The sequence below is a fragment of the Haemorhous mexicanus genome, chromosome 10 (assembly GCF_027477595.1).
Source record: "Haemorhous mexicanus isolate bHaeMex1 chromosome 10, bHaeMex1.pri, whole genome shotgun sequence".
Lineage (NCBI taxonomy): Eukaryota > Metazoa > Chordata > Aves > Passeriformes > Fringillidae > Haemorhous > Haemorhous mexicanus.
This window is the reverse complement of record NC_082350.1, coordinates 18,065,414-18,084,788: the sequence shown is the minus strand read 5'-3', so window position 1 is coordinate 18,084,788 and position 19,375 is coordinate 18,065,414. Positions and strand designations below refer to the sequence as shown.

At 60.8% G+C, this 19,375-nt stretch overlaps 1 protein-coding gene and 2 non-coding genes across 7 annotated transcripts; all 3 read right to left on the bottom strand.

Annotated features, from left to right (window-relative positions):
• Window positions 1-758: 758 nt before the first annotated feature.
• EIF4G1 (eukaryotic translation initiation factor 4 gamma 1) lies at window positions 759-19,113 on the bottom strand. 5 transcript variants are annotated; one of them, XM_059855666.1, is made up of 33 exons: window positions 19,000-19,113; window positions 17,866-17,926; window positions 16,485-16,593; window positions 16,295-16,381; window positions 14,666-14,839; window positions 14,226-14,325; window positions 12,368-12,480; window positions 11,222-11,314; window positions 11,075-11,141; window positions 9,835-10,713; window positions 8,798-8,886; window positions 8,409-8,595; window positions 7,909-8,042; window positions 7,519-7,656; window positions 7,153-7,326; window positions 6,876-7,073; window positions 6,468-6,614; window positions 6,138-6,374; window positions 5,953-6,057; window positions 5,389-5,542; window positions 5,185-5,282; window positions 4,983-5,085; window positions 4,761-4,863; window positions 3,925-4,181; window positions 3,717-3,832; window positions 3,391-3,563; window positions 3,132-3,257; window positions 2,967-3,048; window positions 2,649-2,747; window positions 2,400-2,534; window positions 2,230-2,311; window positions 2,014-2,154; window positions 759-1,899 (listed from the first exon to the last, which is right to left on the bottom strand). In XM_059855666.1, exons 3-33 carry the CDS (start codon window positions 16,557-16,559, stop codon window positions 1,718-1,720), a joined length of 4,848 nt encoding a protein of 1,615 aa, XP_059711649.1. In that variant the 5' UTR covers window positions 16,560-16,593; window positions 17,866-17,926; window positions 19,000-19,113; the 3' UTR covers window positions 759-1,717. The 5 variants fall into 5 exon arrangements, with proteins under 5 accessions (XP_059711649.1, XP_059711652.1, XP_059711653.1 ...); XM_059855669.1 differs by having other exon boundaries at window positions 4,761-4,851; window positions 19,000-19,091; XM_059855670.1 differs by having other exon boundaries at window positions 7,519-7,638; window positions 19,000-19,091.
• On the bottom strand, window positions 7,401-7,475 carry LOC132332006 (small nucleolar RNA SNORD66). The gene has a single exon (XR_009487729.1). It is a non-coding gene; the product is annotated as a small nucleolar RNA SNORD66 (small nucleolar RNA).
• Window positions 8,677-8,753, bottom strand: LOC132332005 (small nucleolar RNA SNORD66). The gene has a single exon (XR_009487728.1). It is a non-coding gene; the product is annotated as a small nucleolar RNA SNORD66 (small nucleolar RNA).
• Window positions 19,114-19,375: the final 262 nt, after the last annotated feature.

Here is a 19,375-nt window from a genome sequence, read left to right as displayed (position 1 = left end):
AGGGCCTCCCTCCCTCCTTACTCACTCATTCCCAGTCAGGGGGAGTTCCTGTCCAGTCCCCATCCTGAGGCCTTTCCCTGCCAAATGCTTCCCAGCATTAGTGATGCCAGGGCTGCAGCTCAGACAGATCAGCCTCTAATATGGGGAACAGCCTCCGGGTAATTATTCTGTACCCTCTGGGCCGTGGCCAGGGTGACTCAGCAAGAGGCAGCCCAAGGCAGCAAAGACCAGCCTCCAGTCCCAAGGGGCACCAGCCTCTGTCCCCAGCAGGGATACCCCACAGGGGAACGCCAGCAGGGGCCAGCTGTGCCCCATCTCCACTCCAACTGCAAGACAAGGCCAGGAGGGTCTGATAGAAAAATGCCCTCCCACATTGGAAGGTGTAGGGGGCACCTGGCACAACACCTCCCATCTCCTGCCCCAAGGAGACCACACAGGTTCTGCCACTCATGCCTGTGCAAAAACGGACATTTGGGGACGTCAGGGCTCTGCTCCACAGCCAGGCTGCCGGCAGGGTTGTCTCTTCCACCTCCAGAGACACTGTGCCAGGCAGTGCCAGCAAGGGGAGTCCAGGGGGCCTGGCTCCAGGCACATCCAACCCCCTCGCCATCCTTCCAACCCTGGAGCGGGGGATACCTACCTGCCTTGCAGTGATAGGGGAGGCTGGTTCTCGCCCATGCTCAAGGCTGGCACCACCACACCAGCCCAGGCAACAAGGGACATGGGGGGGGGGAGCGGCAACAGCGGCACACGGGGCATTATTTAGCAATGTTCTTTTATTTCCAGTTTTAAGGTGAAAAGATGCCTTTAAATCTTCAATTAAATACTCCATAAAGAAAAAAAAAAAAAAAGGCAAAAAAAAAATTATTTACAAATTCATGTGACCAGTAATTGAATCCTTGTTTTAATAATTACACATGCGGCTCGTCACATCCGGCGCTCTATAAATACAGGGGACGCGGATGAGGGGGCCGCCCTGTCGCTTGCCCAATTGTGGCCTTAAACGTTTGGGAGGAGGATGGGGGCTTTGGGGTCGTGGAAGGGACTCAGCCTGGCCCAGAGAGAAGGGGCCACCCCCCCTCCTCCCCGGCACCCTCCCCAGGTGTCAGAGCAGGAGCTGGGGGGGGGAATGATTTATATTTAAAATTTAAAAACCATAGAGGGGAGAGGGTCCAGGCAGTGATGGAGGAATAGAGAGAGGACAGGGGAGGGGGAGAAATCACGCTCCTGTCCCCAAACCAAATTTAATAAGTTTATATATATATAATCTCTCTATATTTCATCAAGAAGCGGGAAGGAGAAAGAGGAGGAGGGAGAGGAGGGGAGAGATATGTCCCCATCCCATCCCCCCCTCTCCATGACAAGAATCCAGGGGTGCTCTGCCCCACTCCCAGAGACCCGGTGTGCCTGCACTGGGAGGGGGGCAAGGAGGGTCCCCAAGGGGACCCATGGCAGCCACCGCCTCAGTAAGCATCTGTTTATTATCATCATGACAAACTCGTACAGGCCTTACAAACAGAACCAGGACAGAGGAAGAAGAGAGAGGAGAACTGAAAAAAAGAGAGGGGGGCTGCAAGGGGCACACAGCAGGTCCCTCAGCCCTGGCATCAACAAGTCCATGGGGGCCGGGGGGTGGGAAGGGATGGAGTCACTCCCCAGGGTGCCCCGCTCTCTCACCCCCCTTCCTCCTCCTCCTCCTCCTCCTCCTCACAGCTGCTCAGTTGTTGTCCGACTCATCCTCAGCTTCCCGGAGCCAGGTGAAAAAGGCTGTCACCGATTTGAGAGCCACCCCTTTGCCCTGCTGCTCGGCCGGGTCCTTGCTGGACTCCCACTTGTAGAAAGCCTCCTCCTTGATGACGTCCTCATCGTAGAGGGCATCAAAGAACATCCGCAGCAGGTCTGGGGTGGGGGACAAAGGGGAACCTCTGCTATTCTCCAGCTACCGGCCACCCTTCTGGGGTGGGGACACATTTGCCATTCTCTCCTTGACCCACCCACACCCACGATACTCACTGGGAGGCTGGTCCAACTTCACCACCAAGGCTTGCAGGGCATAGAGTGCCTGGAGCTCCTTCTGCTCATCCCGCAGGTACTTTTGGAGCAGCTTGGCTTGGTTGCGGATGACCGTGGAGTCCACGCGGTACGGGTTCTCAACTGCAGGGGACAGATGTGAGAGGGGCAGTGTAGGCAGGGGCACCCCTACAGCTCCCACCTCACCCTGGTACTCACAGACAATGGCCGAGTGGCACACAGACGTCATCAGGGCCCTGATAAACGTGTTGGACAAGACCTGCTGCTCACTCAGGTTGGCCTAGAGGGGGGAGGGTAAAGGATTGTGAGCTGGAGAGGGAGCCAAGAGGGAGCCTCCAACCACTCAGGCATTGTGCCCCCACCCTCACCTCAATCCAGTCGTATATTCTTTGGTTGTTCGGGTTCTCCTTCAGCAGTTTGTCCATTTGCTTGCACAGCTCCTCTGAGGTCAGCTCCTTGCGGCTTGGCATGTCTGAGCTGTCCCCCATCGTGTACTCCAATTTCTGGGGAAGCAGGCAGACAGAGCTGTTGAAGGCAGCACAGGGAAGTGCCACTCTCACACTGCCCAAGGTCTGCCCACGGCCCACCTCTGTCCCTTGCTGCCACCAAGCCCCCACCTGCTCTGTGACAAATTTGTTGACATCCTGGTCCTCAGGCAGGAATTCCTTCCAGCTCAGGCCCCCATCCCGCCACAGCTTTCCTGCGGTCTTCTGGCCCTGTGGGACAGACAGTCAGCATCAGCACGGCATGCCCTCCATCTCCAGGGAGGAAGATGCTGTGGTTTTGCCATGACAGCCCCACCATGACCCAGACACTGAGAGGGATGCCCCTCACCATCCTTTCTTGTGGCAGGGGGCTTCAATCCCCACCTGGCCCCCAAGCAGGATGCTAGTCCTTGAGACTGCAGCCAGCAGCCACAAGCCCCATGCACTTACCATGCCCTTGCACAACAAGCCCAGCACCTCGACCAGCAGCGTGGTGGCCTTCCCAATGGGCACCAGGGGCTTTGTGATCTCCCTGTGGAGCACAAGAGACCTGAGTGAGCTACCTGCCCCAAGGAGGACTCCTGTGCCAGCCCTGCTGAGGAACACAGCCCTCACCTGAACAGCTCCTCCATGGGGATGCCTTCCTCTTGCAGGATGGGTGTGATGAGCTCAGCCAGGTACAGCCAGATGTGTGGGATGTCAATCTCCATGTCCTCTGCAATCTCCAAGATCTCCCGCAGCCTGAAGAGCAGAGGGAGCTGTTGGGATCCAGCAATCCCTGTACCCTTGGCTAGGAGGGACCTCAGGATATCCAAGTGTTGAGTCCTACTCAAGGCAGGGCCAAATTCAAAGCCAGGCTGCCCCAGCCCCTCACCCTTTGTAGTACTGCTCCTTGGAGAGCGTGCCTGCCTTCACCAGCTGGCAGAGCAGGGCTCCCATGTGCTCACGGGAGATGGTGCTCCTCTCCAGCGTGGACTCGATGCCATTTTGCACAAAGATGTAGAGCGAGGAGGGGCTGCCCAGCTCCTGCACACACTGCAGAGCCTCCTGCAGGGAAAAGGGGGTCAGTACTGCCCTACAGCCAACTCTGGCTCCCCCCTTCCACATCCAGGCACCACCAGAACCCCGCCCAACAGTGCTACCACACAGGGAAGGAAGCATATGGCGTGTCAGAGGAACATGGCCACCCTCTTCTCTCACCTTCATGTCATTGATGTGCAGGTATTCCTCTATGATCGCCTTGGATTTCTTCTCCAGTTCCTCTTCCGACAGGGCGGGCTTAGTGGATGTTGCAGGAGGTGCTGGCTCTTGTTTAACTGCAAGAGAAGAGCAAGGATCAGGAATCACCTGGGACAGGCAGAGCTGCAGGTGCAGCCAGACCCTGGGGTATCGCCCCTCCCCAGCTCACTGGTCTCTCGGCTCCGGTCCCGTTCCTCCGTCATGCTCGCAGCCTTGCGCACAGCCTCGGGGCCGCCCTGCTTCTCTCGTTCTCGGCTCCTGTCCTCTGTCTCTTTGCTGAAGCTCCTCTTGGTGAGGGCAGACCTGTTCCTGTCTACTCTCTCCCCCCGGTCAAGACGCTCTAGACGGTCGCTGCCCTTCTCCGAACGTGACTCCCGGTCCCCTCTGTCCCCAGCCTTCTCTGACCTGTCACGGCTGGAGCTGCTCCTGGGAGAGAGAAAGACACACAGCGTGAAGAACCCAACACCACCCTCCCTGACCCCAGACTGTAGAGCTCTGTAAAGCGTGCCACTCCAATCCTCGCCTCTTTTAGCACTTGACCATTCTTGAGGGAAAACTTTTTCCCTATTTCTCCCGTGTTCCAACTCATACCCTTTTCCTTTCACTCTGCTCTTTGGCATGGCTGAGCACTGCCTGCCTTTGTCCTACCCACACCTTCCTTCTGACGCAGACTGTGGCAAAGACTCCCTTTGTTTTCCTCTTCTCTCAAACAAATCCAAACTCCAGCTTTTTTTGGGGACCTCACACTCCCACCCATTAATGTCTATCCAAAGACCCCCAGGCCAGACCAAGCAACCAGGGGTGGTCACCCAAGTGCCGAACAGTAGGGAGGACACCCAGGGTGAGGTCAACCTTCCTTGCCACAAGGATTCACCACTGACTCAGAGCTTGCCACAGGGGCCTTGATACTGCAACTTGCTTACACACTGATCAACCACAAGACTGAATCAGGGGCTCTCCCTCAACCCCACACACCCATCCACCAAGGCAGGGCTGGCCCCTCACCTCTGCACCACACGGCGGGACTCTGGGCTCTCGGCAGGCATTGACTGCTGGAGCGCTGAGAAGCGGTTCAAGGTGCTCGTGGCTGGTCGCCCTGAATCAGATGCTGGGCGTGAAAAGAGGGAAGTCTCAGAGTTCGGCAACTCCCTGGTAGAGGAACTGCCAGGGGAAGGATCATCCCTCCCACTCTGTCCCACAGCACCCAGCCAGTCCCACACTACCTACCTGAATCTGCGGGCTTCGTGCCAGATCCTCCGCTGCTGCCTTTGCCCCAGCTCAGCCGCCCACCCGGTGCAAAGAGCTGGTTATTGGAGTCAATGGATCCAGGCTGCAGGTGGAGAGAGAGACAGTCAGGCGTGATCCCCCACCAAGGCATGACCCAGGCCAGGCAGCCAGCTCGGCTGCCCCACCGCACCCCCAGACTCACCTTGGTGATCTTCGTTAACCGGCTGGTATCAATGGGCCGGTTGCCCTTGCTGATGGGCACCGTGTTCCAGCCATCATCTGCAACCAGGCTACTGCGTCCTGAGCCAAGAGGGACAGTCATAAGGTGCAGACCAGCCTTGAGCAGAGTCCAGCAGGAGCAACCCACTCCTAGCAAACTCAAGTGTTCCCAAGCCCAGACACTCACCACCAGAGGATGGCCCAGGGGGTCCTCTCCTCTTGTCCTTTGACATGAGCTGCTGCACTTTGATGTGTTCTCGATGCTCCTCCATCTCTGCTTCCTTGTGGATCTGATCGATGGTTTTGGGGCCCTGGTCTCCTCGCCGCGGCACCCAGCTATTCTGCAGAGAGCAGGAAAGGAGGGAAGAGGGAACTGAGATGGCTGAAAGGTGGAGGGAAAGGGATTCCCCCTTCCCAGCCACCCCACTTTCAAAGTCTCAGGTTGGTCTCCTGCCCGGGCCATCACCACTCTTCATGTGCTGTGGCAGCTTTTGGCACAAAAAGGCTCAGGTTCCAGAGCCCCCCTGCATTAAACAGCTGCCAATTACTGTGTGCCCACTACCACTACCATGATAACCAAGACCAGGGGCTAGCATGGTGTCTCTGGGGCTGGCCACAGCTCACATACCCACCTCTCTCCTAGAGGGGACACATGGATTGCTGGCACTCAGAGGACATGAGCCAGAAGCTCCAAGGGACCAAGCAGCAGATGGAGGACAGTCCACAGGCAATTGCATTCCATCAACCTTACCCGTCTTAGGTCAATCACATCCTGCAGCATGAAACGAATTCGGGATGATGTCTTTTTCTCTTTGATTATCTTCTCCATCTGATTGAAGTACTGGTCCATCCTGGGCTATAGAGGGACAAAGCCACGGTCACATTCCTCCTAAAAGCAAGGGAAGAGCAAGCAAGGTAGGGCAGGGCGAGGAGTACCTTGGCTTTCTCGAAGTCCAAGTCCTTGCCAATAGTCGTAAGCAGGCGGCAAAGGCACTCAAGAGACTCTTCATCGTGGTTTTTGAGCAGCTTCACCACGCAGTCATGCATAATGGCCTCCGTCAACATCTTCAGTTTGAAGAGCTCTCCAATGAACTTGATGTTGCCCAGGGATCGTCGTCGGGCCTTGTCCCGCGCCTCCTCCAGCTCATCCTTCATACGCGCCTTCTCCTCGGGCTGCACAAAAAGCACAGCAGGCCAGTTCAGTGTCTAGAGCCAACCCAAGGACACCCACGCCAGCCCTCAGAGTAGACTCCCACCACAACTCACAGCACTGGCATCATCCATCTCCTTCTGCCGCTTCTCAAAGATCTCATCATCATCCTTGTCCTTCTCAAACTCCTTCTGGCAGCGGTTGAGCAGCAGCTTGCGGAAGTTCACAGTCACTGTGGGCTTGTCTGTTGTGGGCACTTTAAGCTGCAGGGAGAGATGCAACCCAGAGAAAGACCATGAGTTGTGTTTCCCCCAAAAACTAGGCAATGAAGGTGGCACTACTCAAATCAGGGAAAAGCCACCCTACAACACTGTAATGCCCTGCTGAGACTCTGAACATGGTCCTCCATCCACACACCCCAGTTTCCTCACTCCACATGGAAGGACCTGCACACTACTAAGCCCAGCTGAGATGGCCAAAAAAACCTTGCCTGCTCAACAGGAGACCACCCAGCTTCTGCTCACCCCCATAAGGCAACGGCACATGTTAGCATAGGCAACAGAGAAGTTTGGCTCCGAGATGGCTTTCTCGAAGACGAGGTCGATGACACCCTTGAGCCGCTCCTCCGTGTCGATGGACAACTCCATCACCTGCTTCATCAGTTGCTGGAACATCTGGGGTGTCAGCTTGTTGAGGATGCTGCGGACACGGCGGAGCAGTTCCTGCAAGGGCAGCAGGGTCAGCAAGAGCTGGGCACCCTTCCCCCAGGCCCTCCGACTGCCTGCCCACCCCAGCTCCCACCTGTGTCTTGATATTCTCAGGATCCTCCTCCTCGGAAGCACGTTTGCTGCTGGGTTTCCAGGCCTTCTCGGCCTTGTTCAGCTTGACATCCTCATTGAGGGACACAGTAGCAATGATTTTGCGGGGCTCCTTCCTCTGACTTGGCTGGGAGCGGCGGGGACCCAACCCTGAGGGCTGACATATGGAGAAGAAACTCAGCTCTCTACTCTAGGAGCACGTGAGCTGGCTCCCAGAAGTCCCCAGTCCACCTACTCAGATCCTCAACTCCATCATGGACATCAGTGGCCCAGACACAGCGGCTCGAAAGCTTGATCATCACAGAGAGGGAGAGGAGGATGGCAGGAATGAAGTGAGGAGATTACTCACCAGGCCCCGGTTGCCCATGACAGGCCGGCCAAGGTTGGCGAAGGAGGGGGTGAAGTCAGGGCTGCAGTTCATGCCACTGATGCGGATAGGGTCAATTGCCCGCAGTGGGGTCTTGTTGGCCTGCGAAGGTACACACGGCTGAGGATGCCCGGGGGCAGAGGAGCGGGACGGATCCATCCCCCAGCCTCAGTGCCGGGACAAGGAACTGGAAAAAAGGCCCCAGAGGTGCCCCCACACCCACCAAACCCAGGCTCAAGGGTCACTGCAGATACAGCAACAGAACCCTGAGCACAAAATTTAGTCCCTACCCCACCGTCACAAGGCACAAAGAGAAGCCAGATCCCACCTAACCACCACCCACAATTTCCCAATTTCCAGGGCCGCACCGACCTTGTCCAGCACCACATCTGTGATCTGGGGCAGCCCCTCAGGCTTCTGCATGCTGGCAAAAATGAACTGGAAGCCCAGCAGGAACTCCCGATCATATCGCTTCTTCTCCTCAGGGTTCAATGGCTTCCATTGCTCTGCAGTGGGGGGCAAGAGGGACACTCTGATGTGGCCTGTCTCATATTCTCCACCCTGAGCTGTGGTGGGTCTGGGTCCACACAGGGACAAGTGAGGTGAGATATAGACAACCACAGAACTGCCCCAAGCCGGTACACTATGAGCATGACCATGCATGCTTAGAAAGCCTGATTCCACCAGGTCCCTGCCTCCTGCCAAGACCCTTGTGCTGGGAACTCTGTTCCCCATCCCATGCCAAGCATGGGGACAAGATGGGAGGAGAATGTGCAATTTAGGACACAGGGACCATGCCACCCACACCTTCCCCACTGCTGGGTCCAGCAGTGGTGGCTGCCAGCAGAGGACTGTGCCCAGGCACAGCTCACCTTCCTTGTAGCCATACTTCTGGCCAGCAGCCTTGCCCTTCTCCGGGGCCAACTTGTCTTCCTTCTCCTCCCACGTCTCTTCCGACTCCTCCTGTGGACGGGCAGGAGCCACATCCTCTGCTTCACTGGCAGGGGCAGACACAGGGGGCTTGTTCTCCGCCTCCGAGGCACTATCACCAGTCTGAGACTGCAGCAGAGGGGACAGGGACAGCAGTCACCCACCCGAGCCTGTTCCTGTTCCCTTCACCCCACTCCTTGGTGTCCATCTCACCTCAGATCCTCATTACCATCACAGAGCATCAGTGGCCCAGACACGATGGCACAAAGCAGAGTTCATCACAGGAGGAGATGGGACACAAGGTGATCCACAGACACCCCAGGACACTCACCTCTTTAAAGGCATCCAGCAAATCACCTACTGCCTCCTTCTTGTTCAGCTCCTTCATCCTTCGTTTCTTCTTTGGCACCGACATGGCGACTGGGAGGAGAAGCAGGAAGGTGAAAGACAGGAACTCTCCCAGTCTCCAGCACCCTGACTACTAGCTATGGCGTCACCAGCAAGGCCCCAGTAACAGCAGGTGAGCTTCAAGATGGAGCCACAGGGATGTGGTCCTGCCACCCCATAACAGCCCTCTTCCCCAAACACATCCCAATTTACCTCGCGCCTCATTGAAGCCTCCCATCCACACCATTGCCCTAGTGTGTGCTCCCTATCCTGTCAGAGGATCCCTGCAGACACTACTCTACAGGCAGCCCTTAGAGGGACACTCCCACACAAATCTCTGCTCCCATACACACTCCCCTCCCTGGCACCCCTATACACCAGCCCGTACATGTGCTCCCCAGAAATTTATCTGGGCCTGAGGGTGCCCTCCTAGAGCACCCCTGTGTCCCTGCCCAAGACACTCTGTAAAAACACATCCTGTGAACCCATCTTCCCCATCACTCCCATGTAACCCCAACACACATGTGCAGGATGCTTAAAGAAAAAAAGAGAAACCCCAACACATCCCCAGGGCACCCCACTTTCCTCAATCACCCCTGTGTACTTGCATACCCCTACACAGCATGCACTACATCTTCCATGCCAATCTGCCACCTCCCAGTGTCCTCAGATACAACCCTGATACATCACCCTACACCCCTGCGTAAAATATCATATAAAACACACTCCCATTCCCCGTGACATCCCCCCCACACAGCCCTCTATACGCACCCCATACATCACCACATAGATGTACTCCCCAGGCATCTCCTTGATCCCACCATCCACAGACACCTTATCCCTCTCAGCATCTCATAACTACACATCCTGTACCCCTTACCACATCTCCTTCTCCAACATCCTCCCTGTACCTCGTGCCATGTGATGCCCCCCATGACCCAACACCCACCCTGGAGCACCCTGCAGCCCAGCATTCCCAACCTTGTGCGGTCGCCTCTGAAATCTGCGAAGGGGCAGGGGCTGGGCTCAAGCTTCGCTCCTGGGTCTCACCAGGGCCTTCACTCTCTTCCTCCTCCTCCTCTGCAGGTGGGGAGGCAGGGGTGCCAGGCTGGGCTGGCTCCTCAGGCTCTGAGATGGGACTGACATCTGACTCGGGCTGCTCCTCACTCAGCTCCACTTTGCTGGTGCCCTCCACACCATTGGGTAGGGGCAGCTCTTCAGGCTGGGCAACGGGGGAGTCCAGGGTGGGCACAGGCACCGGCTCAGAGACCAGCACTGGCTGGCACACGGGTGCCTCAGGGACTGTCTCAGGCGTCTCCTCCAAAACCCCATTGGCCTCAGCGGTGGGCTCAGGGCAGGGCTCTTCCCGGGGCGGTGGGGGGCTGGGGGAGGCAGGTTTGGCAGGTGCTTCAGGGGCCTGTGGTACAACAGGTGGTGGCGACGATGCAGCCGGCACCAGGGACATGGCTGGAATCGAGGGAACAACGGGCACCGGCGGCACGGGCACAGGCTCCTGTAGGGTAGGCTCTGGGGGGGAAACAGTAACCTCCTCCTCCTCCTCTTCCTCCTCCTCCTCCGCAGCCACCGTGTCCATGTTGGGCGCGGGCACAAGGGGCAGCTCCGCAGCCCCTGGCACTGTAGTGATGGCGCTTAACGTCTTTTGCGGGTCAGGTGGCGCCTCGCCCTGCTCCGCTTTCGTGTCCGTGTCCACAGGAGGCTCCATTGGCACCAGCGTCACGGGCGAGAGCACCACGGGCTCCACCTCAGGGATCAGGGGAGGGGGAGGAGACGGGGATGCCGACTTGCTGGGCTCCAGGGAGACGGGCTTGCTCACCACCAGTGCAGGCTTCGGGCGGTCATCTGCAAGGTAGATGGCATTCATGGATGACTCTCTGATTCCCTGCTCATCCCACATTCCTCCCCATATCCCTCTATCTTCAGGAGACATACAGACAGATGTGCCAAGCCACATCACAAATGGGGGATGGGGACAACAGGGGTCCTCCAGTGCCCAGAGGACAGCTGAGATGAGTATACAGCCCCCGTAAACTCTCCTGGATCCAAAAGGTCCCCAGGTATGCAGAGATGGCCTCTGACCCCACAAGCGTCAAGAGAAGCAAGGAACAGTGGGGCTGGCATATCATATCCTGCAGTGCCAACACCAGGGAACCTTGCTGCAGCCATGCCAGCTGGCACACCCAGCACTGGCACGGGCACTTACCGGGCCGGACAATAACTGCTACATGGGGGGTCTCTCCATTGGCCTGGGGCTCCAAACCGCTTCCAGCCTGAGGGGGCAAAGAGGGAGTTAAACAGGGCCACGTGTACTTCCCTCTGCCGCAGCTGCGAAGTCAGAGGGTCCACTTACCTGTGGAGGGGTGGGGGTGGATGAGGTCCTTGCTCCAGACATAATTTCTTCTGTAATGTCTTTGCCACCTTGGTTGGGGTCTCGTATTCGGATCTGTCCAAGAATCAGAGCAGAGTGGGGACGCTGTTGGCAGAGTGCAGGACACAACACACGGGCCACCCCCTTTCCATGAGCCCAACACCACACAGGACAGCCTTCTCCAAAGTGAAAAGGAAGGTTCATTCACTGCAGTGCCTGTCCTGGCCACGCAGTTTGGGGAACAGCGGGTGTCACATCCCCTCACCAGAGGGCACAGTGTCTCACAGACATTGGCCTGTTCCAGGGCCTTGCAAGTCATCGCAACAGGCAGCTGGAGACAGCAGGTCCGCAGGTCAGTGCCCATGCCCAGAAGTGAGAGGACCCCAATACATCACTGTGCTGGCACAAGGGCTGCAAGAACCCCCCTATTTTGGGGACAATATAGAGGACTAGCCTCAGCACACAGAAACCACAGCAAGCTCTGTGTCACCCCAGGCACACCCTATAATGCCCACAGTCTCACGTGCCCCACGACTGCAGCAAAAGCTACAGGGCACCCTGCTGCGGGGTGACAGGAGGGGTACACGTGGGTCTGGCTGGGACTACAGCGCAGGGCAAAGTGCAGCCAGGAATCTCGTTCTCTCTGCCTTCTGAACACGACCTGCTCGCAGAACACCAAGTGCAGAGCTCAACCCGTCTCTGTTGAGAAAATGCCAGCATCCCACCTCCCAGTGGCAACCCCTGCCTCCCAGCACAGGGTCATGCCGGCAGCCACCCGGCTCCCCGCTATAAATAGGCCCCATGCGAGGCCTCTGAGCACCGGCATCTCCGGGAGCAGACAGCAGTTGGCAGCCGCGGCACCCCCACCCTCCTGGGAGCTGTGACTCAGCACAATGCTGCCCGCCGGGACGACCAAGGTCGCCAGCACCCACCACGCACCCCAGTTCCCTTGCTAAGCCCTCCAGCTTATGGGGACACAGCCCTGTGCCAACCCTTTTCCCTGGCATGCTGCACCACATCCCATCCCACACACCACCAGCACCTGGGGCTGACACCACCCCCCTCCTGCACATGAGCACACCCTCTCATACGAGTACCCCCATGCCTGGAAGGCAGATGGCTCCTTACCGTCTTTCGTTCTCGTTTCGGGGGGATTGGTGGTTGCTGGCTCACAATGACCTGGGCAGTGGGGACCCCCGCTGAGAACTGCTGCACCCCCTGCGCCGGGTAATACGCACCCGCTGAAGGAGAGGAGAGAGCGTCAGACCAGCCAACCCAGATCCTCCAAGCCTGTCCTGAAGACTCCCTGATCTCCCAAACACAGGGGTCTGTCAGGAGCCCAGAGAGCCCTTGCTGCTCTGCAGCGAACCCCCATCGCATCCGGCCTGGATTGTCCCAACCCGCCTGACAGGCCTGACCGAATTCCTTCCCTGTGAAGCAGAGAGCGTCCCCGCGCCACCCCCACGCCCAGCCAGGCCCCGCAGGCATCCACCGTGCCCACCAGCTCCACACAACCAAGAGCCCTGCCTGGACACTCGGCCATGTCAGGTAAAGGCGTCCTGGCTCTGCAGGCGGCCGCTTTCCTGCCTGCACCCTTATCTCCCCAGGGCCAGCACCAGCCCGAGGGCGGCACCAGGCAGCCTCCATTCACACCCAGGCCGAGGGGCTCAGGCTCCCCATGCAGCCCGAGTCCCTGGAGAGCCCAGCCCAGAGGAAGGAGCTGTGCTGAGGGACAGAGGCAGATCTGGACCCCATCCAGGGCTGGCACAACCCTCAAGAGGTGCTCCACTCCTCCCAGAGCATCCATGAGCATCATCCCAGAGCAGTGCCACAGGGATACAGGTGTATCCCTGGGACAAGCACAACTGGGTCCTGGCCCCCTCTGGCTCCAGCACCTTCCCTGCTGTACTGACCCTGAAAGTCAACCAAGGTGCTCTGGTGACTGCCTCATCCCTGAGTCAGGGACCCTCCCTTTGCTCAGGGGACTCACAGGGACGCTGAATAGGCCTCACACGTCAGGATGGGCTGGGCATGGGGGGGAAGGAAGGAGACCCTGAGCTGCCTAGCCCTGAGGACCAGACAGGAGACCCAATCTGATTCATCTGTCAAGGGTCACACCATGCTGGGTCACCCTACCAGTCCTGTGGGCAAGGGGCAAGTGCTGCCAGCTTCCCCAGGAAGAGCCACAGCAGCCCCAAAGCAGAGGCTGGGGGTACACCCATCCTAGAACCACAAAGAGATACCCAGACCATGTCCCAGGGCTGTGCACAGTGCACAAAGGTGAAGCAGTGTCCTGGCCCAAGCACAGGAGACAGCCACAGCCAGGGGCGACCTCCCTCCTCTGAGGGACTGGCTGGGCCCCGAGACAAGAGCGAGGGAGGCCGGGCACGTACCTGGCTCAGGAGAAGCCCATCTCTGCCCCGGTTATGCTTTGCTGCTGTGCTGGGGCCAGGCCGGAGGCCTCGGCTCACATTTCTGTGTCTGCTGGGCCTCCCGGGGCCAACCAAGCCTAAATATAGTCACAGCCCGGGTGGCCACATGCAGCAGGGGGAAGGAGGAGGGGCTGCTCACATCACACTCTCCAAGCACCAGGAGGGGGCAGGCACAGAGCACCCTGGCTCAGCTCCTGGGGAGCAGGAGCTGAGGGGGGTCAGCAAGCACTGAACTGCTCACCACCTTGACAGCAAGTGAGGGGGAGCAGGGGATAAAGTCTGCCCCAGCCCTCCGCCAGCAGAGTTAAATATTAAACAGCCCAATTTGGAAAAGGACAGGGGTGACTCGACTGGTACAAATGGACCAGCAGGACATGATGTGCTGCTGGGCAACAAGCAACTGTCCCCCAAAACAGTCTGCAATGGAGTCACAGAGTCAGCCCCAGTGAGCTGTGTTCAGCTCAGAGGGACACACAGAGGCCAGGGGAGTAAAAAACAGGGAAGTGCTGGGACTGAAAGAGCACTGGGGAACAGAGAAACCCCTCTGTCTGTACCGTAAGTCCCGAACTCTGTGGGGCTGGCTCCAGGGTAAAAACTAGGGGCGCCAGGTTGGACCGGGTACTGTTGGGTCGGGACAACGTACGTGGAGCGACCCTGCAATAGAAGAGAGTAAGTCAGTTATGTCCCCTGCAGAGCACAGACATACCCCCAAAACACTGATGCAACCCCAAACCTGACTGTGAACTAGTTGTACACCAGGGCAGTGAGCAGGACACAGACAGACTAGACACAAGGTGCCTCAGAGAGCTGTTGGGGAGGGGATCAGTACTGCCTGCCGCCTCTCTACAGAGCCAGCAGCTCAAACCAGGGGGTGCTCAGAGTCTCAGGACCTCTTCCATCCCGCCAAAACAGACCCAGGCTCCAAGCCCAGGCAATGCATCCCACCAGTGCCCATCCCAACTCCCTCCCACAGAGCCCAAAGCATAGCCCTCACCTGTCCGGGAATGTAATAGGCTCCTTGGGAAGGTGTGTAGGATATCTGGGAGGGTATCATCATCACCTGGGAAGCAGCTGGATACACATGGGCAGGAGGGCCGGGCCGAGCCGTCGTGTTACTCTGCACGCGGGACGCACTGGCAGGAGGCTGTGCCCTGTTCTGGTAGAAATGCTTGGGGAGAGATGGGGCACAGCGTCAGCAGGAGCTCCAGCACCTTCATCTGCCACCACCGCACACGGGGGGAGACATCAGCCCCCCCACACTGCCGGGATGCAGCACTGCCTCGGCAGCCCACGAGGCCACCCCCCCACCCCGGCACCACCCTATCCCCACGCACCTGCGGGGCCGCCTGGGTCCACCTGACCCAGCTCATGCCCGGCGCGGCCCCGGCCCAGCCCTCCCGGGGCCGGCAGCTCGAGCGCCCGGGGCCGGCCACGGCCGCACGCAGCTCGGCGGCGGCGGGTCCCGGCGTGCTCTGCACCGGTTCCCGGCGCTCGCGGTGGATGCTGGGACCTGTAGTCCCGCCATGCCGGAGCCAGACAACATGAGGAGCTCCGTATTCCCACCCCGGCCAATGCTTCATCCCGACCCAGCTTGTGTGCCGGGCAAGAGCATCCCCAGGAGCAGCAGCTCCAGCCCAGCGACGAGTGGGCAAGGAAGGGTCCGCGCACGCACCCCCGGGGCAAGGAGAAAGCGTTACCTGAAGAGACCTGAATCCTCCCTGTTAGCAAGCGCACGCATACAGAGGGAAAGGGGGAAAGAGAGAGACAGGAGTTACTGGCACTGGGACAGGGATAGCAGGGGAATGGACAAGAAGTCAGGGAGCCCTTTGCTCTGTTCCCACATCCCAAATATACTGAGGTCCCCTGTAGGGACCTCCCAAGGGGCAGGGATGGGTCTGATGAGCTCCCAGACAGCACAGCCAAGGATGTCACCAGATCTGTCTCCAGCAGCTCCTCCACACAAGAGGGCTGATAGAGGTCCAGAGCCTTGCACGCCACTGCAAGGCCTTGGGAGACCAAGCAAAGCAGGGAAGAGGAGGAAGATGAGGAAGGGCACAGGCAGAAGCAACAGCCTGGGCTGGAGTTAGCACAGGCACAGCCACATGCTGCAGGCTTCATGCAAGGAGGGAACTGGGGAGACACTGCAGAGAAACCTACCCAAAGCTGAGCAGGCAGCCCACGCTTTCCCCAGAGTCCAGGGTCCCCACATGCTCCCCAGCCCCTTCATGCCCAAGGTGGGTGTTTCTGTGCAGTGTCAGGGAAGGGTGTTCAGCATGCAGGGCAGGGGAAGCGGGTTAGTACCTGCTGGTGAATAGCCCGAGGCCCTGCTGGAAACTGAGAGGAGGAAAGGGAGGTTTGGGGCAGGGGAGGAAGGAGAGAAGAGCAGTCACTCTGTGGGCATCCTCATTGGAGGCGCCTGCCCTCCCACCCCAGGGCCAAGAGGTCCTCAGGTGGCAGTCGTGGTCCAGATCATGGGCTCATTCCCCCTCAAAGGCACACACCAGGCCCAAGGGAAACCACATTGCTCCTAACACCCCTGGGTTCCGTGGCAGTGTGGGCTACTCGGCCAGGAAGCAGCTGGATACCCCTTACCACCCTCTGCAGCTCTGGACAAAATCCTTACCTGGCGCGGCTGAGAAGGCGTATTCATTTGTGAGGTCGGTGCTGGGTTAAAAACCACAGGTGCCGTCTGACCAGGTGGGAACGTCGGCTGGAAGAAGGCAGGGAAGGAAAGAGATGGTACCACTGCCCTTGGCACCAGCTGGGGAGGCAAAGCTGGGTCCCCCAGCCCCAGCCCCCCAGGGGACAGTTACCTGCGGCAGTCCGGGAGAAGGGGCAGGGTGCGGGGCAGTCGGGGCTCCTCCTGTGGGCTGTGGAGCTTTGTTCATTTCATGGGGTTGTGCATAAGGATCCCCTCGCTATCTGTAGGAACAGGGACAGTGGGCATAAGCTGGAGATGGCAACATCCCAGGCATCTGTCCCCTGTCCACGTCAGCCCTAAAATCTGCAAATCCCCAGCCCCACAGCCTACCAGTGTAAAGCCAGGCATCAGCCATGCCCCGCAGACAGCATCCCACCAAGGCACGGACCCACGACCACCTCCTCCTGCCCCACTGGGCCACAAAGAAGATGGGGTAGGTACTGCCAAGTCACTCAGCCTGGTCTGCTCCTCAGAGCAGAACCCTCATCGTGCCCCAAACCCAGCCATGCCCACCAGCCGGACTGATCCACCCACGGTGACCCCACAAAGCCTATCTGGGCCCAACACAAAAGTGGGCACCAGCACCCATAATTTGCCACCAGCACCTAGGCCACCACTAACTCCGGGGGGCTGGGTGGGCCGGCGGCACCCCGGCGTCAGCCATGCCCAGCTCCACCCCGGCTGACCTACTAAGCGCTTCCCCCGGCCGGCCAAACCTGTTCCTGCCGGTGGCGCCGGGTCCCCAGCGTACACCACAAACGCCTACCAGGGAAGGCAGGGAGCAGCTCCCTTGTCCCCCCACGCCATGGACACTCCTGCCCACTGCCCTGCCCAGGGGAGTCTGCAGCCCCCTGCCACCGCCAGCACCCAGGCAGCCCGGACACCCTCCCGGCTGTCCCAGGAAGGACTTGGCAGCCAGGGCCGCTCTCCCCGCCCCAGTGCAAAGGCCGCCAGGGCAAGAAGGAGAGGCAGTATCCCGCACACTGCCGGGGGTCCCCTGCACCCCACGGCACCCAGCAAGCCCGTTGCCAGCCAGACACCCAAGGGAGCAGCCTGGTGCCTCCTGTAATCTGATGCCTGGACGCGTCAGCACCGCCGGCCCCCAGCCCCGCTGTGGGCACTGCCAGACACATCCCACCAACACTGGGAAATGGGGCACCCCAATCCCCCCAGGGCTGCTCCTAGGTATGGGGGTGCCACCCCATCCCAGGGATCCCCCGAGCCACAACCCCAGTGGAGATGGGCCCTGCCAGGGTTTCAGGAGGTGGCAGGGGCTGGGTTGCACCCCCCAGTGCTCCCCTCAGGCCCCTTCTCACCGGGAACCCAAGCACCCGGCACAGACAGCCCGTACCTGAGCCAGCTTAGCTAGGCCTTGAGAACAATCACCCCTAGAAAGAGGGGGAGGATTGTCTCACAGGGGATATGGACACCCGGGGGACAGCCAGACCTGGTCTCCTCCACCAGACACAACCGGGAGCGAGCAGGATACTCACCCCCCCGCGGGAAAAATCTGGGCCGGCTGAGCGGGCCTGCAGAGACCGTTCATCCGACTGACTGGGAGAGAGGAGGGAGGGGGGGAGAGAGAGAGAGAGAAAGATCAGGCCGGGCCCCGCGGGGGGAGCCCGGCCTGGCCCCGGCTTCGCACCGGTCCGGGTAGCCCAGCAGGGCCGAGGAATGCGGGTTCCGTCCCGGGGGGACAACAGGGCACCGCGCGGCTGTTTGTAATCGGAGTCGCGGCCGCCTCTCTTGCGCCGGGAGCGGCCGGGCCGCGGCCTGTGCTGGGCCCGCCGACGGGGTGGGGGGGTCCCTGCCCGGAGGGGGCCTGGGAGGACCCACGGTCCGAGTGAGGGGCCGGGGGACGGGAGCAGCAGTTTGGGGAGGCGGGAACGCACGGGGGAGTGAAGGACAGGACAAGAATCACCGACGGCCGAGCTGGGACAGGCCGCGGCGGTGGCCCGAGAGCGGCCGACCCCGCCAGGCCCAAGCGCGGCCTCGCCCCCAGGCCGAGGCGGCGGCCAAACCGGAGGCTGCGGCCGGCTCCGTCCCGGGGCGGCGGCACCACCATCACGGCGGCGGGAGGGCGCGGTGCGGTGCCCGGTGCGGCATCCGGCGGCCCCGCTCCCCCCCGCGGCGGCGGCGGCCTCTGCCAAGGACACGTGTCACTGCCGGCCGCAACCGCGGCCCCGCGGGCACCGGCGGCGGCACGAGAGGACGGTCGCGGCGGGGCGGGGGCGGCAGTGCTCGCAACGCATGCGGCGGCGGCGCCGGGCCTAGGCGGGCGCGGCGCCGGGAGCACGTGTGCGGTGCTGGCGGCGGCGGCGGCGGGGCGCACCGGACGGCACGTGGGCGCGGACCGGCGCGGCCGCCGCGGGATCACCGGGACGTGGAGACCATCGGGACGAGCGGGGGGCCCGGCGCAGCAGCGGACCGAAGCACGGGACAGGGCGTGGGAAGGGGGTGGCGGCGGCGGGGCGGCACCCACGTGGTGGCGGCGGCGGCGGCGCGACAAGGCCCGGCGAAGCGAAGCCCGGGGAAGGGGGAGGAATAGGGCGGCACGCGCAGCCCCGGTACCGGCGCCCCCCCACCCCCCCCGCGGGGCGCGCGCCCGCCCCGCCCCCGCCCGTTACCTTCAGTCTCCTTCAGCGCGCGCGGCCCGACGCAGCCGCAGCGCAGCGCAGCACGACCATTTCCGGAGCCGTGCCGCGCGCAGGGGGCGGGGCCGCGGGGCCGCGCGCCCGCCGCCGCCGCGGGGGAGGGGCGCACGGGGGCGGGGCCGCCACGCCCGGAGCCGCGCCGGGCCCCGCCCCTGCTCTGCACGTTGCGCCGCCGCCGCGCCCGCCCCGCCGCTGCGGTCACGTGGCGGGGCGGGGCGAGGCCCGGGCGTCCCAGAGGAGGCCGGGGTCCGCATGGCTACGCCCCATGCCGGCAGCCACGCCCGCCGTCCCGTCCCGCCGCCGCGCACCCCTTGCCGGGTCACGAGGTGAGTGGGCGCACCTGGCACCG